The 18,083-nt window shown below is 48.2% G+C and overlaps 1 protein-coding gene across 1 annotated transcript in view; it reads right to left on the bottom strand.

Moving 5' to 3' along the window:
• Nucleotides 1–218: 218 nt before the first annotated feature.
• AHCY (adenosylhomocysteinase) overlaps nucleotides 219–18,083 on the bottom strand; it is a 58,605-nt gene continuing 40,740 nt past the window's right edge. The window contains exons 9-10 of the mRNA XM_073309886.1: nucleotides 14,839–15,033; nucleotides 219–1,164 (exon numbers count right to left, since the gene is read on the bottom strand). Of these exons, the coding sequence (XP_073165987.1) occupies nucleotides 1,033–1,164; nucleotides 14,839–15,033 (327 nt within the window). The 3' untranslated portion in view covers nucleotides 219–1,032. The remainder of the gene's footprint in view (nucleotides 1,165–14,838; nucleotides 15,034–18,083) is intronic.

Genomic DNA, 18,083 nt, shown 5'->3' with positions numbered 1-18,083 from the left:
CAAGCAGCTTTGCCCCTGTGAATCAGCAGAGCCAGCTGCAGGAGCAGACAGCCTTTCCTACAACAGGACGAGGCGTCAGCTCCTGGAGCCAAACCGCGAGTGTTCTACAGAAAGAGTGCTTTGTGAGGGCTGTGAGAGGCAGTGCAAACAGACGCAGCCATGGCCCAGAAACAGAGACCTCTCCCTCCCGCGACACATGGACCAGAACGATATCAGACCACAGTTGTGGGTTTTTAATAAAAGCGCTTTAAGACATCATGAGCGGCACAAGATGCAGCAGACCTCACCACTTAACAAAACCAAATCAGGGCAGGAGCACACTGCTGGGGGTTTCAGAGAACCAAATATCCTTCCCTCCACCCACCCCTTCAACAGCCAATCACATCAGAAATGAACAGGCTGCTGAGTTACCCATGCCCCTCTAGAATTATGAGGAAGGCTGAATGTAGAGGGATGGAGGCAGCTGGACTAGACCCAGGAAATCAACTGCCAGACTAACATCTTTGATTAAGTAGGTAGGCTGCTCCTAGGGTAAGCGAACCAAGAAGCGTCATGCTAACCTCAGTGGACACAGTGTGCTGTGGAATGCCCCAGGACCCACAGGATATTCGTCTCCTCCATCCAACTTTCATGAACTACTGCACAGAACCAGTGGACTGTCTCTGGTATAAGTCACCGCTTAACCCTCACTATTATTGGTTAAGCCTGTTCCCATATCCAGACTGCAGGCTACTAGCAGGGCACATTTGAAGGACCAGGAGCCTTGTTTTAGAACTCCCGACCCAGCCCCCCTCACATTACAAGGCAATAAGGGTGTGTATGGGATCTGCTAGACAAATGCATTAGCTAAACAGCTGGTTCAAAGAGAGAGAGGATGATGCCTGTACTAGAGAGTCTCCATGTCTGTTTAAGAGCATGGGTGTGTGGTGAGAGGGGGAAGGGGAACGGCTTGTTCTCAGAATCCCAGCACACAGGCGAGAGCTTTGGAAGATTTTTATCCCTGCACATTGTTCTTTGGGTAGCGCCGGCGGCTCAGTATCTGTAGTGGTCTGGCTTGAAGGGCCCTTCTTTCGGCAATCCCAGGTACTTGGCCTGCTTGTCACTCAGTTTTGTCAGCTTCACGCACAGTTTATCCAGATGAGCGGCCGCCACGGCTTCATCCAGCTGAAAGACAACAAGAAAACGTTAAGCTCGGAGGTTCAGTCCAGTGCTGAAGGCTGGTGGAGTCCATGAAGTGGTGCCCACTGGTGGCCATCACACCAGGGAGGCCCAACCGCCAACCCCAAGTGTTAAATGTAACAGGATCTACAGAGGAGTGAGAATGAGATAGTCCTGCTCTTCCCAGGTCCCCCCCTTTGTCCTGAGTACAGTGATCTCTTTACACCTGAGCAGTCAGTAACGAAATCATTCAGCTGCAGCTTCCCCACATCACCTGGCTCAGTCAATCTAAAGTCCAATCACAAGGCAAGAGATTAACTTGTGGCAGCCTTTCCTGGACTGTACATTTTTGTACCCAATGTAATCTCCATGCATTAGCTCAAGAGCAGGGAGCAAGCTAGTCAGCTAAAAGCAAAAACAAAAAAAGTATCCGGCCTCGTTGTGGTGGACAGAAGAAAAGTTAGGCTGGTAAAGTCAACCATGCTGCCAGCCTCTCTTCCCCAGGCCCTAACAGTATCTCAACAGGGTACTATATTGTCCAATGGGGAGATTTTAGATAAGCCATAAGACTTACAGAAGAGTTCCCCAAAGAAAAGACTATTACCTACCTTTCGTAACAGTTGTTCTTAGAGATGCGTTGCTCATGTCCAATCCAATAGGTGCGTGCGTGCCGCATGCATGATCGTGGGAAGGTTTTACCCTAGCAGTACCCGTTGGATCAGCTGTGGAGCCCCCTGGAGTGGCGCCTTTATGGTGGTGTATATAGGTCCCTTCTGACCTGCAGCCTGCTCAGTTCCTTCTTACCCGAATACTCCAACAGAGGGGAGGTGGGTGGGATTTGGACTAGATATGCGCAGCACATCTCGAAGAACAGCAGTTACGAAAGGTAGGTAACTGTTTTTTCTTCGAGTGATTGCTCATGTCCATTCCAATAGGTGACTCCCAAGCAATTTCAACGGAGAAGGGGTCGGAGTTCACAGAGTTGCTGATTGCAATACTGCCCTGCCAAAGGCCGCATTGTCCCTCGCCTGTTGGGTGATGGCGTAGTGCAACGTAAAGGTATGGATGGAAGACCACGTTGCTGCCTTGCATATGTCTTGGATAGGGACCTGTGCAAGGAATGCAGCAGATGACGTCTGGGCTCTTGTGGAGTGCGCTGTTAACGGCGGGGCTGGAATTTTAGCTCGGTTGTAGCAGGTTCTGATGCAGGACATGATCCATGACGAAATACACTGGGTCAAGATGGGAAGCCCTTTAATCCTCTCGGCAATTACAAAAAAGAGCTGTGGTGACATACAAAACAGCTTAGTGCATTCAATATAGAAGGCTAGGGCATGCCTGACGTCAAGGGAATGGAGTGTTTGCTCTTTGTTGCTGGCATGAGGCTTAGGAAAGAATACCGGTAGAAATATGTCCTGATTCACATGAAAATGCGAAACTAGCGTAGGTAGGAATCCTGGGTGTGGGCGTAGCTGCACCATGTCTTTATAAAAGACCACGTAGGGGGGCTCGGAAGTAAGTGCTCTGAGCTAGGAGACCCTTTTGGCCAAGGTTATGGCCACCAGAAAAGCCATCTTCCAGGAGAGGTAGGATAAGGGGCAGGTCACCAGTGACTCAAAAGGAGGGGCCCATAAATCTGTAAAGAACCAGGTTAAGATCCCACTGGGGAACAGACTGTCTTACCTGGGGATAAAGCCTATCTAAACCCTTAAGGAACCAGCCCACCATGGGATTGCCAAAGACTGACCTGCCCCCACACCCGGGTTGAAGGCCAAGATTGCCGCCAGGTGCACCTTAATAGAAGATATAGCCGGCCCTGGTTGCTTCAGGTAAAAGAGGTTGTCTAGCACAAGGGAAAAAGAAACTTGCTGCTGGGGGTGGGGGGTGTACCTTTCTGTGGGGACCAAAAGGAGAAGCACTTCCACTTCGCCGGGTACGTTGTGCAAGTGGAGGGTTTCCTGCTTCCCAAGAGAACTTTCCTAACAGAGTCCGAACACTGCAGTTCAAGCAGGTTTAGCCATGGAGTTTCCATGCCATGAGGTGGAGACACTCCAGGTTGGGGTGCTGTAGTCTGCCGTGATCCTACGTGATGAGGTCCGGGAGCGTGGGGAGGGCCACGTGGGATGCACCACGCTGGAGTCCTGCCTACTATTCTTGGCAGGGAAGCAGCCCTGCTCTGCCTTCTTCTTTTTGTGCCACACTGGGGATTGTGAACAGTACTGCACCGATGAGCCGGCCTTCCGCGCAGGGGAGCCGTGTCGATGCTCCTTATGCAAGTCCTTCCTTGGTGCCAAAGCGTCCCGCACCGAGGCCGGTGCGTTATGCACTGAGGCTGCCGGTGCAGACTCTTGAGCCGGTTGGGGTCGAAGCACAGACTCCATTAAAAGGAGCTTGAGGCGATAGTTCTGGGCTTGAATCCTCAGCAAGTGATGCACTTGTCTTGCAAATGGCCTCTCCTAAGCACTCCAGACAAGCAACATGCGGCTCCCATTTGGGCATAGGCTTACCGCACCTCTCGCATGGCTTAAATCCCTGGGGCTGCGGCATGCCCCAGTGACGGGGAAAAATATTGCAGGGGGAACCCCCCAACTTAAACGTACTAACTAATAAAACTGTCTAACGATCTAGTGAAAAGTAGTAACTATATACACAGAAAAATGCTAGAAAACACTTGCAAAGCAAGAGACCAGTTGCTCCGATGACCGTCACTGGCAGGAAGAAGGAAACGAACAGGCAGCGGGTCGGCAAGGACCTATACACACCGCCATAAAGGTGCCAGTCCCGGGGGCTCCACAGCTGACCCAACAGGTACTGCTAGAGTAAAACCGTCTGACGACTGCGCACGCGGTGCATGTGCACACCTATTGGAGTGGACATCACTTGAAGATGAACGGAGACTTAACAGGCATTCCAGTTTGGGTACGTGTAGACTAGGAATATACATGAAGGTGAGCTAACTTGATGTAGACCCTGGAAGGTATAAAACTGTGCCGTCACTAGGGAAAAGAGAGCTAAGCTACAGCAAGGAAGCTAAGCTCAATATGCGTTCCTAGTGAAGTAAGCCCTTGGTGCGTTTTATTCCAGAGGTGGTTCCAATGCAGGGTGTCAAACACACCCAAGTGGTTCAGTATTAATCCCCAAATCTCCAGCACAAAAAGGGCTACAGTAATGAGCCGCCCTTTTAGAACAATGCTATTTTCATAAAGCATTTGAAAAAAAAAAAAAAAGAAAATGAAGAAGCCCACTCCACAAAAAAAAAAGTCTTTTGCAATCTATTTGGGCTATATATTTGTGCTTTGGGGTTCCTTCGACTGGTTAGGCCATATATCGTCTCCTGTAATGAATGCTACTAACAATATCTGTTCAAGGAAGATTTAAAATACCTGCATTCCTGTTAGAAAAATGGAGGAGAAAAATATATAGGAAGTGGAAGAGGGCTTGAAAAGTAGAGATGAGCAAATCACCAAAGAATGTAAGGGAGCCAAGGGCGTGAAGTGACAATGCTGTGTAAGAGGGTCGCAGGAAAGAAAGATCTAAAAACCTGCAAAAGGGAAGTTAGTGAAGAAGACAGGAATGCTAAAAGATTTAGAAAGTGAGGAGGTAATGGCACCAGTGCTCCAGATGGCTTCAGAATTTGCACTGAAGAAAAAACGTTCTGTAGAGATGCTTGTGGCTGTAATCGGGGAGATGAGGAACAAATGGCAATACCAAAGATGAAAGAAAAAAAAAAAATCTATAGCAAGTTACAGTCTGGATAAAATGCACCTGAATATCAGAGGAACACACAGACTGAAAATAAATCATGGGCGACGAGAGCTATTCGATCAATGTAAAAAGAAGCCCTGTTTTGAAGGAAGAACAAGGAATCATCGTGCTAATCAGCCAGATGTATAACCTGTGCAAAGCACCAAGCCATAAAGTAAGGGGTTTATCAGAACATTTGGAAGAAATGCATCTGAGCACCAACTGTTAGTTTTGAAAAACAGATTTGCTTGGCATGTTCCTGGAAGCAATTACCCTATTTTAGTCTAAAAAGGAACAGAGTGATACAGACTAACACACTTCCTGAACTCAGCCACAGTGAAACTGGATGTGACATCAACATTGTTTCATGCACTGCCATGTGCAAACTGCAATACCAACCACTGGGAGCCCCAGCTGATGAAGAAAGTGTCCATTGTAAGATAACCATGTTTCCATTTCCATGAGACGGTTAATATCACATAACAAAGGAATTCTGAATTCAGGAATAATAGAGGAAAACTATGTGGCGACTATCGAAGTAGTGAACAAACAAGGAACAGAGTGATCAATAAAAGCAGGGATAGGCAATGGAGAAAAAGATCAAGCGGTACATTTTATGGATCTACATTCAGATCTAGATTTTCCCCAGAGAAAGGAGTCCGTAAACACACCCACCCCTTCCACCCACAGAACCAAGATGAAGCACGATCTTTGAGTGAGGAGCACAGTAGGCTATAGGTAATCAAATAAAAATCAATACCAATTAAAGGAGAAGTAAGCAGCCCAGACACAAAACAGAGACCTCTGCTTGATAAGCAGCAGATTTAGAAGAAACTAGTTTGCAGCATGAATCTATTACAAAAAGCAAATGCTGCTATCAGTGTTCACATGCATAGCTGGAGAGGTAGCGATGCCATTGTGCATAGCTCTGGTGCGATTACTCATGGAACCGTGTTCTGGTCCCTGCAGTTAGGAAGAATTCAGCAAAGCTGGAGCAAACCCAAATAATGATAAGAACTGGCAGATAAAGCATCCGGAGAGACTGAAGTAGATAACTTCGTAGCTAGGGCAGCATTAAATCATAAGCACAGGCCCACGCCTCGGGCCCCAGCTCCTGGAAGAGTCCTGCAATGAGGCCTGACTCTAAGCTTCCACTATAAAAAGGAAGTTTCTATCTTACAGGCTGCGGAGAACAGCATGAAAACATGACCTGCCTGGGCCTGCAAAGAGCCTGAAACAATAGCTCTGAAAGGGGTGAAACGTCCTGTGCCTCTCAGTGGGGTGTTAGCTCCATGACCCACTGTTCTAAGGACCTCACCCACCCTATCACAGCAAAGGGCTGTGTGTATGGCAGAAGGTAAAACAGTGCAGAGGACCCAGCCTGCCCTACACACCAAATACACCCCCCTAGAGACTCTCTCTTTCCCTCTTGCTGCCACCACCCCAGCTTGTCCACAGAGGGAAAGGGAAATCCTTCTGCCACCCTTGCTATTCACCAGGGGAGGGTGCCCCTTCTGCTGCTCCTGTGGGGCATCAAAAGGCCCCACGTCACCACCCCTGCCTCTCTGGGAGGGAAAGGAGACCTGGACAGAAGGGGTCCTTTCTGCTGCGGCTATTCCAGGTAGGTGCAAAGCCAGGGCATGAGGGTGGGGCCACAGAGTGGAGTCCTAGGGGACCCCCTGTTGTGGCACGCCTGGGGCCCTGAATTGCCTGGATCCTGCCATGCATATAATGTAGAAGAGTAAGGCAGCAGTTTGTAAGTCCCTACGTTCCCATCTGAAGATGAGAGAACCAGAAGCAAATCACTTGGATTATACTTAGCTCTTCTTTCAGAGACCAGTATCCTCTCCCCATTTTACAAATGGGGAAATGGGGAGGTGAAGTGACTTGCCCTCGGCTGTCACCCCACAGGTCAGTTGCAGAGCCAGGAATAGGACCCCAGTCTCTGGCGCCCTACCCACCAGACCATGCTGCCCTCCTCCTCTAATCAAGAGTTCAGCTAGGGTATTCAGGAAGCATTTTTCCACAGTAAGAGCACCTGGGCAGTAGAAGGAGACAGTCACTGCAGAGACACAGGAACAGGTTCGATAAGCAGTGAACAGGCTTGGAAGTGACAGCAGGCGAGGGGGCCGTTGCATCAGCTGAGTGGCTTTCCCTGGCCCACTTGAAAACAATTTTCAGTTTATTTATTAGAAGCATTTGCTGAAACAGAAAAACTGGCCAAATCTATGCAGAAGAACGCTTCAGTTTACATTTTCAAAAATGCTAAAAAAGAATAAAAAATGTAACCCCCCCCCACTTTCTCTCCAGTGGTGAATAAACAACACGCCCTGTGCACCAAGGGGGTCAGGAGTCACAGGTTTCTCAGGGTAAAAGACAAATCACTGCCACAAAACCCAGAGAGAAGGTGATCCACTTGCAGAGGAGGCGGAACAGAGCCAAGTTTGCTTCCCATGTCCCCAGTGCTATAAACAAAACTCAACAGAAAAGGCCGCTTTCCTCAGGGCTCGGGAAGATGCCCAGAGGAGGCAGCATTCGTGCTGGGGAGGGAGAACTGCTCAGTGCCGCAGACTCCAGCTTCCTGGCCAAGAGGTTCGGCTGGCGGCCCTGTCGGGGAGAGACAGCCCTGTTCAATTTGCACCCCAGCCAGAAAGATGCGAATTGCTGACCGGAAGAGCCACCCCTGACAGGAGCTGCCTTTAGGCTAGTTCACAGCTGCTCCGGTTGCTGGTGCAACAGGCTGTAAAAACAGAAAAGCAATTTATCCACTGAGTTCTCACTTTAAACACAAACCGCCTTTGGCTGAGTGAAGGCTGCTGTCAGAGCCATTCCAGTCGCTCCTCTGGCTGGACCCTCTCTCAATGGTCTTGTCACAGCACCAACAGACGTGCCAAAACTTCAGGTGACAACAGGGGAACGAAGAGTGTTCACACGGGCAGAGTGAGAACGCACGGGGTTTCCTTTACTATATACAGTATCCCAACTGGCTGCTTGACCTAGGCACTCTCCCTCCTCTCCTGGCACCTGGGAGAAAGGAGGTGGTTACTCACCGTGTGCAGTAATGGAGGTTCTTTGAGATGGTTGTCCCTGTGGGTGCTCCACTGTAGGTGTTTTGCACCCCTGCACTTCTAGTCAGAGATCTGCATTAGCAGTGCCCCGGTTGGCTGCTCCAGGCAGCTACCCAGCACATGCAGCCCCCCCCAGTTTCTCTTCAATCCTCTGGGGTAGAGAAGGAACTCTGAAGCAGAGGGGAGGTAGTGGAGCACCCACAGGGACAACCATCTCAAAGAACCTCAGTTACTGCACAAGGTGAGTAACCTTCTCTTCTTCTTCGAGGAGTATCCCTGTGGGTGCTCCACTTTAGGTGACTGTGGAGCAGTGCTCTTTGGAGGGGAGGGGCTTCTGAGTTACTGAATGCATGGTGGATAGCACCGAACATCCAAACTCTCCTTACAATGTGTATGGATAATCAAGGTGGGCCATTTCCAGCACAAATCCAGGTTCTCAACCCCTGCCCTCCCTGCACAAACCCAGTGTGTGTGTGGGGGGGGGGAGGGGGGAGTTGAGAAAACCTGGATTTGTGCTGGAAATGGCCCACCTTGATTATCCATACACATTGTAAGGAGAGTGATCACTTTAGATAAGCTATTACCAGCAGGAGAGTGGGGTGGGGGGAGGTATTTTTTCATGCTTTGTGTGTATAAAAAGATCTTCTGCACTTTCCACAGTATGCATCCGATGAAGTGAGCTGTAGCTCACGAAAGCTTATATTCAGGCCCTAGTTTTGTAAACAGGGTTGTAGTGATGTAAAGGGCATCGACTGCAGCCTGGTACGTGGAAGCTTTTAGGAGGCAGTCGTCTAGGTAGGGAAATATTATCACACCCTGTCTGCGAAGGCATGCTGAGATGACGGCAAGGACCTTTGAGAATACCCATGGGGCTGTGGATAATCTGAATGGGAGCACTCAGTACTAGTAGTGGAGGTTCCAGAGTGTGAAACAGAGGATCCTTCTGTGCACCAGATGAATAGTGATATGGAAATCGGTGTCTTGTATGTTGAGGGCCGAGAGCCAATCTCCTTTCTCCAATGCTGGGATTATGGTTGCTAGGGTTATCATCTTGAAGCGCTGTGTTCTGACGAACTTGTTTAGCTTGCGCAAGTCCAAGACGGGCCTCCATCCGCCTGTTTTCTTCTGGGTGAGAAAGTGTGAATAAAATCTGCTCCCCCTGTGCTTGGCAGGTACAGGTTCTACAGCACCTAGTTGCAGGAGGTGGTTTACTTCCTGTTGTAACAGACGGTTGTGAGATGGGTCCTTGAAGAGGGATGGGGAAGGGGGGTGGGTAGGCAGGATAGAGGTAAAAGGGATAGAATAGCCCTTGCCTATAAATTTCCAGAACCCACTTGTCTGATGTAATCATTGCCCAGAATGGATAGAAGGGTGTTGGGTGGTCCCTAAATGGGCAGGAGGTTATGAGGGACTGTAGCAGTGGTGGGGCTCTCGTGCCCTCGACCAGCACTTCAAAATGCTTGTCTGGAAGTGGATGGTTGAGACGTCGCTGACTGCTCTGGGGCTTGTCGGCATCTTGTCTGATGATGTTTGTGGCGCTGGTTATAATGGCTCTGAGGTTGGGTATACAGAGTAGTGCGGAAGCATTGGGTATAAAATCTGCCCTGTTTCTCTTTGTTCCCAGGGGCATATATTCCGAGGGTTTTCAATGTGGCACGGGAATCCTTGAGAGTGTGTAAGGTTGCATTTCTGCCTTTCGCGAACAGGTTTTGACCTTCAAAAGGTAAGTCCCCCGACTGTCGCCTGAAGTTCCTTGGGGAAGCCTGAAAGGTGGAGCCAGGACACCCTTCGCATGACTACACATGTGGCAATGGAGCAGGCTGCCATGTCAGCGGAGTCCAGGGAAGGAGGGAGCCCTTCTGTTAGGTTAGCTTTATACTGTTCTTTATTTGTTGGAAGATGTTCAGTAAAAGTGGTCATTTGTGCAAAAATGTTGTGTGTTCTTGGACAGTAATGCAAAATAGTTTGCTATGTGAAACTGGAGGGTTGCCAAGGAACAGGCCTTCCTGCCAAAGAGGGCTAGGTGCTTCCAATCTTTATCATTAGGGGTGGTCTTAGCCAGCTGTTGCTTTCCCCTTTGATTAACTGCCTCCACCACCAATGAATTAGGGGTGGGGTGAGTGAACAAAACTTGGCTCCCTTAGCTAGGACATAGCCAGTGGTGAGCTGGAGCCAGTTCGCACGAACCAGTTAAATGTTGAAGCTGGTTTAGAACCGCTTGTTAAAGGGGTGGGCAAACTTCGGCCTGCCTGAGCTCTCAGCTGGGGAGGCTCCCCTGAGAATCCCTTTTTAATTTTTACTCACCCGGCAGTGCCCTGGGTCTTCGGTGGCACTGAAAGGCCCACCGCCAAAGTGCCACCGAAGACCCGGAGCAAGTGAAGGAACCGGTTCTTCAGCTTTTGGCAGCTCATCACTGGACATAGTACTTCTTGTCTAATCTTTTAGAAGAAGCTGCAGCTGGCATCTGCCAGACAGTTTTTGCTGGGTCCATGATGGCTGCATCGATGGACAGTGCAATCTTGGCAGCAGATGCATGGAGAATATCCATCAGCATATGTAAGTCTCCAGCAGCTCTGCCAAGGAAACGTCGAGGGAGTCAGCCACTCGTTTAAATAATTCCTGGAAGGATTTGAAGTCATCGCCTGATGTGGGAGGAGGCATTGTTTCATCAGGAGACAAAGAGGAGATGTGGGTTGGTGGGGAATGGTGCCACCGTGGTGGCTCTTCAATTGCTTCTGCTTCCTCTACGAGAGCTTCTGGGGAGGTTACGGCAGAAGGGGAAGAAGACTGTTGTGATCTGGGTGTTCTGGACCTGGATGGGTTGGAGGGTTGTTGCATGTTCTGGGTTCTGTATAATGCCCATGAGTCCCAATATGGCCAGTTTGGTGGGAGGACTATAGGAGGGGGCATCCATTGCAGAGGTTGCCACGCTATTGGCTGCTGTCGTGAGGGTCTAGGTTTGGGCGAGGAATGGCAAGGGGTGCACATTCCTGCTCCCACTTCCTCCTCGTAGTTGAAGAGTGGAGGGGCTGAGGCAGCAGACGTATCAGTCATGCTTGGCCCTGATCTGGCTGGGGTACTGTCAATACCAAAGAGAAGCATTCCTGGAGTGGACGTGAGGAAGAGGTCTGCTTGGCTAACAAACTGCTGCGGCACAGGGAAGCTCAGTGCCGACGGAGGAGGCAGGCTCTGATTAGAAATCGTTGTGATTGCTGCCGGTGCCATAGACCTGCTGCAATGTATTGGTCCAGCAGATGACGCCACTGCACTGCTCGGTGCCGAGGTAGCCTGCCTTCGAGCTAGACCACAGGGGGTCTTTTCCTCCTCGGGCGATCCCGGTGCGGGACGGTCCCCATGCCTCTCGGTCCATGGCTCGAAGTGCCGATGGTACCCGGGCAGATTTGGCAGTCGTACATTGCCTTTTCTGAGGCTATTCTCGCTGAGGCAAGGAGTGAGACCACTTTTTTGTGGTTTTCTATGGGACTGGGTCCTTTGCAGTGGTTTTTGAAGAGGATCCCATGTCTGATGCAGCTGCGGCTCAGCTGCGGGGAGAGGTCCTGCGATCAGGATCAGAAGCAGGTCAAAGGGATTTCTCCAGCATCGTAAAAGTTTCAATTGCAGATCCCTAGCTTTTCTAGTCCTTGCTGTCGGCTCTTTGCAGTGGTGGCACTTTTGTGCCATGTGTCTCTCTCCCCCAAACAATGGACACACTGCAAGTGACCATCTGAGACTGGGATTCACGGTCTACAGGTCAGACAGTGTTTAAAACCTGGAGAATCAGGAATGCCAGAGAGGCTGTTCACAAAGAAGGAATGAGAACAGTCCCTTCCGAGTGCCTCTGGGCTGTGAGGTGGATAGCCACCTCAGGAGGGAAAAAAGAAAAAAGGTTGTGGTTTTTTTTGGTTGGTTTCAATAGAGCAAAAACAAAGGACAAAGTAAATGAAGGATAAAACTAGGAGGGTTGAACTAAAAGAATAGCAAGGTTTTGATGGCACTGCTGTTGTTCTGACCAAAGCCAATGGCAGTAGAGAAGGAACTGGGGGGCGGTTGGCTGTGTGCACTGGTTGGCCATTCGGAGCGGCATGAGATGGCTGCCATGCGTGCGTGGCCAACCAGGGCACTGCTACTGCAAATCTCCAACTAGAAGCGCAGAGCTGCACAATCAGTTAAAGTGGAGCACCCACAGGGACACTCCTCGAAGAACAACAATTGGTACACAGCCCTTGTTAGAGCAGGCTCCTTGCCCAATTGCAAGCAGACAGTTTAAGGTTCACATTCAAGGTTAGCTTTGAAAGTGTTGATTTCAAGTTATTCTAGGGGAACTGATGCACCCCCACTAGATAAGTACACACACTTGCAAAAAATCATCACGCTACCAACCAAGATCTAAAAAGTCTGTCTTCTCTTGCCATGATCACAAAAGGGATTTTTTAAATGCCTGAACAAGCTAACAGAAAAGTTCTTTCTGGATGGGAGAGTAGTTTTCTTGATTACACACAGAAATTCAAAACCATGCACTAGATCATCTGTACAAATCTATCCAATGTTTCTATTGGTAATACTTTAATTTTACCTACATCTTTCTTTTGTTCCGGCACATTAATGCCAACTCCCATTAACCTCCTTGAAAACCTTCCCCTACCGAGTGCCACATTTTTTAACTGGGGTTTCTGGTACTAGGCACTTCCCTAAATCAAACATTGATGCAAATTAGTCCTATCTGAGATACTAAGCCCCACACACTTCATTTTATGTAAGTGGTTAGATCGCAGATCCTCTCCCTTATTCAGTTGGTTTTACTGGGTTTTGTTACTAGGAACAGCATTACAGGGGGCTTGAAGCTGTGTGTTGAGGGGCGGCATTAAAGTAGCATAGCCACTGAATGACTTCATATAAAGGTTTTTTCCTCCCAGGAGAAAGGCAGAGGTGCATTCCCCCACTCTTTGTGGGGGTCAATCACGCCCAATCTCCTCCGAGAACACCTTTCTGGCTCATTATTTTAAATAGGTGGCAGTGGGAGCTTAGAAGTCCTTCAGCAAACCCTTCGTAAGCCATTCCACATCTGTCTAATCTATTGACCAAAGGAAAACCCTTTTTGCATTATCACTTCTGGATCTGGCCATATTTCAAAGGTCCGGGGACTTAACAGCAGAACCTTTCTCAAACAACGACCATCTCGTCCAATTTGCAGGCTTGTTTTCGAAAATTGCAACCAGATGACAGTTTCTTTTGTAAACTTATGACAATTGTGAAACGATCCAGATTCCTCCCCCCATCAAGAACAAAGAATCCACTGATCATTTTAAGCTGAAAAGAGAAAACCCAGGAGAATTTGTAGCAAATCCAAGTCAGACAGAGATTTTGCAGAGACGTGGTGGACATTTAGGCAATTAAGACCAGATTGTGGCTAGCTCTGCTCAGGTGCGCAAGGGGGATGGGAGGGTTGGAAGCTTTCCCTCTCCCTTCTCCATCCTGCTCCTCACAGGAGCCAGCTGCAATTAGAGACTCGCACCACTAGCCATCAAAGGGATAGGGGAGAGCTGGGATGAAGCCAGAGACCTACCCCTGATCCACTAGCCACCAAAGCTGGGCAGGCACAGAAAGAACATGCTACAAACACCTTGACGTGTACAGCATGAACAATTCTACATGAGCCAAAATACAGGTCATGGATTTAAACCACAGTGTGACCCGCAGCGTTCCTGTCACAAGTTCCAGTCCAACTCTGTTGTGAGCAACATTCTGGCTACAAGAGCAGCCCTACTTCAAAGACTGTCAGTGGTGTATGTTTAGCACCCTTAAAACCAACCACACCCTCATGCAATGAAGCTCCTTTAAGCAAATACCTGATAAAAGAATTAGCTTGTTCACAGGTAAGATGCCATATGTAAATGAGATGTCTGCCTCCTGATGGATCCATTTTATCAGATTGTTCACTGCTTCAGGTAATAGAAACACTGACCTCACAAGGCAACTTGTTTCTAAGGATCCCAATCAACATTAACCTAGCCTCAATACCTGTGAGAGAGGGTTGCATTGCTCCCATTTAACTGCTGGGGAAATGGAGGCAGAGGATACCCAAGGACACATGGCAAAGCTAGGTCAGAGCAGAGAGTTCAAATTTTTTCTTTTCTTTGCAAAAATGTCACAATATATATAAAAAAATGTTTTCAAGTTTCCAAAACTGTACAAATCAGAAGGACACAGCTAGAGTGAGCATATCCTACCCAACAGTCAGAATACCACATGACAACATCACAGCCTGCTCCCAATCAAAAGTTAAATTGAAAAATTATTTGCCGCTGTGTTTTCAAAAAAATCCAAAACCCACCATTGTGAAAGCGTTTGCAAAAAGCAAAGCACCAGAAATGTAGAAACACTGCAACTAAAGTTTCATACAACTGAAAAATTTGTGAAAATTTTCGTTTTCAAATGTGTGTTTTTGGTGCCAAAAGGTTTGAAAAATGTCAACTAGCTCTAGTTGTAGTTAGGGCTAACTGGATAATATTAGAGAGAGAAAAAGGAGGCAAACTTTAGGGAGGGGAAATTTCCCTAACAGTGAGCTGGTAGATTGTGCAATGGCCTCTCAAGGAAAGTGTGCAAATCCTACAGGTTTGGTGATTTCACTGAAAATTACCCAAGACTGGAAGATGTACTATGGAACAACCTTGCACTAGCCAGCCCTGGGGTAGGTCTCATCCACCTTCTGCTTTGTACGGCCATTTTGTCAGCTTCTGAATGAACGCATGCCGAAGTTGGACTTTAGCTCTCTAAACTTAGGTTACTTACAAGTCTATTTGAAGGATTGGGTTGGGTTCACCTGTGCAAGTATATGGAAATAATATTAAAACACTGCACCCTAACCCACCTTCTTTGGCAGGATATGGACTCCCACGGGATACTTGTCAGGATTGGTCCACAGCTCAATCTGCGCCAACACCTGATTGGTGAAGGAGTTGCTCATCACAAAGCTGGGGTGACCCATGGCACAGCCCAAGTTGACAAGTCGGCCTTCTGCTAGAAGTATGATGTGGTGGCCATTCTTCAGTGTATACCGGTCCACCTCCACAGGAAACAAAACAAACACCAATGAGACAAGAGCACGGAGGCAGTGTATTCCACCCAAAGTCTGGCAGTCCCCATCCATCCTGCACAGATGACCAGCAGTTAATATACAACTTAGACTTTGACTGTAATTGAGCTTGATACCACACACCGTCCAAGTCAAAAACATTTGTCTACCCTCTGTAGTCTGGTCTCACCCAGCATGGAACTTAGCAGCTGCTGCTTATTAAGATGGACTTTGAGTCGATCGTTTATCCAGGCCTAGGGTTTCTGCATGTCTACTGCCATTGGAGGGCTACCTAACTCTGGGCTACCTAACAGCACACATCTGACATATGCAGAGCCAGAGTGGTTCTCTGCATACAGCCGAACAGGTGCATCTATGCAGTGTGTCAAGACCACCTGCATACACCTACAGTCTGCCCTCCCTCCCCATCACAATCGTCTCACTACATAGACAAGAAGGCAGTTCCACTTTAGATTGCAAACGCAACTAGTTTTGCTTTCTGGCCCCCCCACACCCCACCCAGGGGCAGCTTTCAACTAGATGATGTGCTCTGCCACAAGTCTCTCTCCAGAAACAAGTGATCTTGCAAGTTCATCTGCCGAGAGGAGTGGACAGCAATATAAGATTGACTGAGATGACGAACAGGGTCTCTTTGCCTGTCCCCAAAAGAATGGGCAAAATCCAGGACTTGTGGTATATTTGTCACATGCTTCTCAATGCAAGAGGTTTACTGGGTGCCGCATGACCGTTTATTCAGGCATCGAGGGCACAGGCTAGTCCTGCTATTCATTTCTGCGTTAACACTTTGGCTCCCTCTTTCCTATTGCTTTACCACCTCTGGGAACTTACTTCATTAAAGCCAACAGTGCAATCCTGACCAATTCTGGATCTCAAAGTTATATTGGTGTCATCTCTGGTCACTGCTCAGGCCTTCTGCTGAGTTAGTATGGAATAGATTGGATCTTTGGTATTTATTTGTGTCATTGTTTGGAGGGACGCTGTCACGTTATAGGTCTTTGCCTATGCTATTGATATCTTAAGTTTTTGAAAAGTGAAAGACAAAAACAGTTTCTTGATATTTACACTTTTTAAAATCTTAGCATTTCACTCAGTTTGCACATAAAACACTTTCCGTTTTGATCCGAGTGCTACCATATTTAAGTTTCAAGTCTTCTAAGGCGAAGAGTTAATTTAAATACCACTGTTCTCAGGGGGATTTTTAAAGTTTGAAGAAATATTTCTATTGAGATTTTAAAAAAGCTTGTTCGTACAAAATATAAACTTTTGCACCAAATTTAAACTAACGTGGTCTCTCCCTTTTCATACAAAGGAATTCCATAGGTCGCACTAAAAACCTTACTGGAGAATAGTGATGTAGCTAGGGCATTCTCTCCCTGTGCTTAAATACTAGAGATAGTCTCACTTCAATGCTTTTGTGTAATTTATTTTTAGCACAGTTTGTGTGCAAAGTAAATGTAACTCCCTCAAACAGAAGCCCTAAACAGACTGGCCATAAATCTACCTTCCTACTCCAGTTAGGCTGGGTGGAATTAGCAAGACAGTTCTTTAATGCAGAGGTTCTCAAACTCCGGGTCAGAACCCCGAAGTGGGTCACGCCCCATTTTAATGGGGTCACCAGGGCTGTCATTAAATTTGCTGGGGCCCAGGGCTGAAGCCCTCAAGCTTGGGCACCTCCCAGGGGAGGGTAGAGAGAGTGGGGCTCAGGCTTCGGCCCCCCTTCCTGGAGTCTTGTAGTAATTTTTATTGTTGGAAGGGGGTCATGGTGCAATGTTTGAGAAACCCTGATATAATGCGTAGTTGCAATGTTCCTTCTGGGACAGTAGTTCTCCAGGTGTAATTTGTGGACCATCACTGGTCTGCAGAGCCCTCCCTGGAGCGAAATATTGAAGTGAGAAGGGAGAAGAGGTCATCTATGAAGCACTCATTTGGAGTGGCCAACAGAAGGGAACCGTTTACAAACTGCTATAATGCAGGGAAAAGGATCTCTCTTGGCACTTCCCATCCTGGTGCCAGGCAGAAGCTACAGGAAACTGGTAAGTACAAAGATGGATGTAGCCCCGTGGCTGTACATTCCTCTGGCTTTAACAGGGCCAGCATGTCAGAGGAACCTGGCAAAGAGGCAAAGTGATTGATCTCAGGCACTAAAGGTCACGTTTTCAGAGGAGCTGAGCATTTGTAAAGATCTTGCCCTAAAGCATTCCAAGTTAGCTAATTGAAAACAGATTTGTCACACTCTTAACCACCCTCTCCTAGCGGCCAGTCTACTCTCCAATGGCACTGCGGCAAGAATGGTCAGCCAAGCAATCAGTCACTGGCCTGCAGGCTCCTATAGTGCCTAGCACAGGGTTCAGACCACAGCCTTGGGGAACTGCAGCAACAATAGGGTGGAGCCTGCAACAGTTACTGCCATATTGCTACTGGGGTCCGTTCATGAGTCTTCAGCGCTGGCTGTTTGAGCCCCTTTCCTTAGAGGCCTAGCCAAGCTCTCCTAAACAAAACATTCCGTGAAGGAGCTTCACTCTGGATTTTCTGGATTTTAAATTGCTTTTCTCCATCTGAAAATAGATTGGACACATGACAACTTCTCTCCTCTGTATGTCCCTCCCAATCCCTCTGGATTTTCTTTCTCAACACTGAAAAGGTTTCAGTTACTTTTGTGGAACAGGCTTTCACTCCTAGTTGCTCTGCTCAATCTCCAGGATATCAGCCAGAGTCTGCCCACACCTGAGTGCTCTGCCAGGGCGCTCAGCCACGGCAGGGATGGAACATGGGCAGCATATGACTCGGAGGTTTCGACACAGGAAGGGGATATGGAAGTGGCAAAGACAGCTCAATCGGCTAGGGAGCCAGAGCTCTGGGACCAATAGGGGGCTTCTAGAATCACTGGCACTCTCCAGCTGAATTTTCCTCACTGGTCTGGATGGAAAAGGAAAGACACTGAGGAGACCGGTTGGCTGTGACTGACAGGAAGCTCAAGCCTCCCTCTTCTTGATCCCAGTGCCTTGGGAAAGAGGCAACTC

This window comes from Lepidochelys kempii, chromosome 13 (assembly GCF_965140265.1).
Source record: "Lepidochelys kempii isolate rLepKem1 chromosome 13, rLepKem1.hap2, whole genome shotgun sequence".
NCBI lineage: Eukaryota > Metazoa > Chordata > Testudines > Cheloniidae > Lepidochelys > Lepidochelys kempii.
This window is presented reverse-complemented; position numbering and strand designations above follow the sequence as displayed.